General features: G+C 31.0%; 1 protein-coding gene across 3 annotated transcripts; it reads left to right on the top strand.

Moving 5' to 3' along the window:
* Window positions 1-86: 86 nt before the first annotated feature.
* LOC106792904 (cytochrome P450 4C1-like) lies at window positions 87-1,299 on the top strand (the record flags this gene model as incomplete). Of its 3 annotated transcripts, none has more annotated exon segments than XM_014759438.1 (4): window positions 87-252; window positions 349-528; window positions 609-769; window positions 921-1,299. In XM_014759438.1, coding segments are annotated over 3 exon segments (507 nt in total), but the record flags the coding sequence as incomplete, so codon positions are not given.
* Window positions 1,300-2,392: the final 1,093 nt, after the last annotated feature.

The raw sequence follows: 2,392 nt of genomic DNA, 5'->3' as shown, positions 1-2,392 counted from the left end.
AGAAATTATAAAAATATTCTAAATATTTTTTTTTAGAAATGTTCATAGCTTAAAAAAATTAATAATTAATGCTATATTTTTTTTAGGAAAAGATAAGAGACGAAGTTAGGACGATTATGCAAGAAGATACTAATTTAACAATATCGTCACTTCAAAAACTTTCTTATTTGGAGAGATGTTTGAAAGAATCCCTTCGTTTGTATCCAAGTGTTCCTTTAATTTTTCGGCAAATTACTCACGATATGCAGCTAAGTATGAAAATATATGCATTTATGTGTTTACTTTAATTTCTTTCGTATCCTATTAATTCTTTATTTTATTCATTATATAATCGTATTAATTTTATAGAACATTATTTAATTCCATCGGGTACTGTCTGTGAGGTGCATATTTTCAGCCTGCACAGACGTCCAGAATATTGGCCAAATCCAAATGTTTTTGATCCGGAAAGATTTTTACCGGAGAATATAAAAGGACATCATCCCTATTCCTACATTCCATTTAGTGCGGGGCCAAGAAACTGCATTGGTAAATATTTCTTGCAAAAGTGAAAATCTAAAATTTTCCTAAAATTGCTTTTTTTTATACGTCTGTTCCTCATTTTGCAGGTCAAAGATTTGCAATGATTGAACTTAAACTATTTGTAGCATTTATATTGTACAATTTTGAATTGGAACCGGTGGATGAACTAGATGATTTGTCATTTGCGTTAGATCTGACTTTGACCTCCTCTAAACCATTTCGAGTCAAATTTATACCAATTCCATAGGTATGTTTATTCATATTATCCTTTACAAAATAAAAAAAATTCAAATATAGTTTTAAAGAATTTATTCGTAGATTATAAATATTTTTTTTTTTAGTATCTTTTTTTTTAATATTTTTTTGGTATCTTTTTTCCTGTATTTGTCAAAGATTAGTTCAGTGGGGTTCTTATATGCAATCCATGGCGAATCGATCTCGATCGACTTTTCAACATCGAAATTTTACAGCGATTCCAATAAAAAATACTGCGGAACATTTGCAATGTCCTCGAGTATGTAACTAATGAAAGAATCCATAAAGATCTAAGAATTCCTACAATAAAAGAAGAGATTGCAAACTTCAATGAACGCTACAAGTTGCGTTTAGCAAACCATTCGAATTCTTTAGTAAAAAATTTTTTGGAAAATACTGATTTAATACGTAGACTAAAATGGTTCTATTCTTCTGATTAAGAAACGTGATCTGGCTAATTAATAATTTTATTAGGCTAATATAATGATGTATGTTTTTATACTTATCATTGTAACGTCTCTTGTATTTACAATTCATGTTAATGTATCACGTCAGCAAAAATTACTCTGATAATTTTTGTTAGTAATAATAATAATAATAAATAATAAAATAGCAATAAAAAAATATAATAATAAAATACTAATAGTAGTATTTACGCACGATCGATCCTAATAACAAGTAGTACAGAACGGAAGTAAGTACGTGACCTACGCTTCCACAAGGCCCAAGGCACTACATCCCTTTGTTGCTCTGCACGCCCTTGCATGCTGGCAGCGTTGCATCTATTGAAGCACTACAGCGATAAATATAAATTCTTTACAAAAGCTAAATAACCCGAACAGGGTTATAGGTTGTTGGATCTAGGATCTTGATATCGCTCGGAATATCGGTTTATCTTTGTATTCATGTCTAATGTTTCTATCGTCGTTACTGGTGTTCTGGTAGCAATTATTGTTGAGATTGTTAGATTTAATTTCTTAAAGGTTAAAGTATATTATTATATTATAATATGTATAAGAAAAGAAAGTAGGAAACTAAATACAACTCCATTGTTGCGTAAGAGTGTGCTGTGCTATCAAGCGAAACCGATTGAAATTATCATCTGATAGTCCGTCCGCTCAACTAAAGAAAAACTGAGCTTATTGTGTTTCTTGGCCAAAAACTTGATATAATGGTAATTCGACGACGCTGAATCGAATGGTGCTAATTTTTATGCAATTGGATCAGGAGATCTTTGGGAAAAAGGGTAAAAAAGGGTAAAAAAGGGTAAAAAAACGGCCTTAGAATCTAGGCATTAAATCGAAAAAAGTTTCAAACAAAAGATGTGTAGAATAAAAAAATTCATAAAAAGTGTTGTAAAATGTATCTTTGTATTTGCAAAAATAAGCGAGAAATATTGGTAAAATTGATTTTAAGAGTGGGGGGGATAAGCCCGCCTCTTCGTCAGTCTTTACATGCGAACGAGCTATTGTGCGTATCTTGGGGTCTCTCGGTCATGAATGCGACTGCGAGTGAGAAAAGAAATGGATAATATTTCTTTAAGCGATAGCGATTCTTTTTGTTTGGGCCATCGATTGTTGAGTGTTCTGTATTATATATTTCTGATATTTTTTCA

The sequence above is a fragment of the Polistes canadensis genome, unplaced genomic scaffold (assembly GCF_001313835.1).
Source record: "Polistes canadensis isolate GaletaPanama2010 unplaced genomic scaffold, ASM131383v1 scaffold_1336, whole genome shotgun sequence".
NCBI classification, from domain to species: domain Eukaryota; kingdom Metazoa; phylum Arthropoda; class Insecta; order Hymenoptera; family Vespidae; genus Polistes; species Polistes canadensis.
Note: the sequence above shows the minus strand (reverse complement) of the source record. Positions and strands in the feature narration are given on the sequence as shown.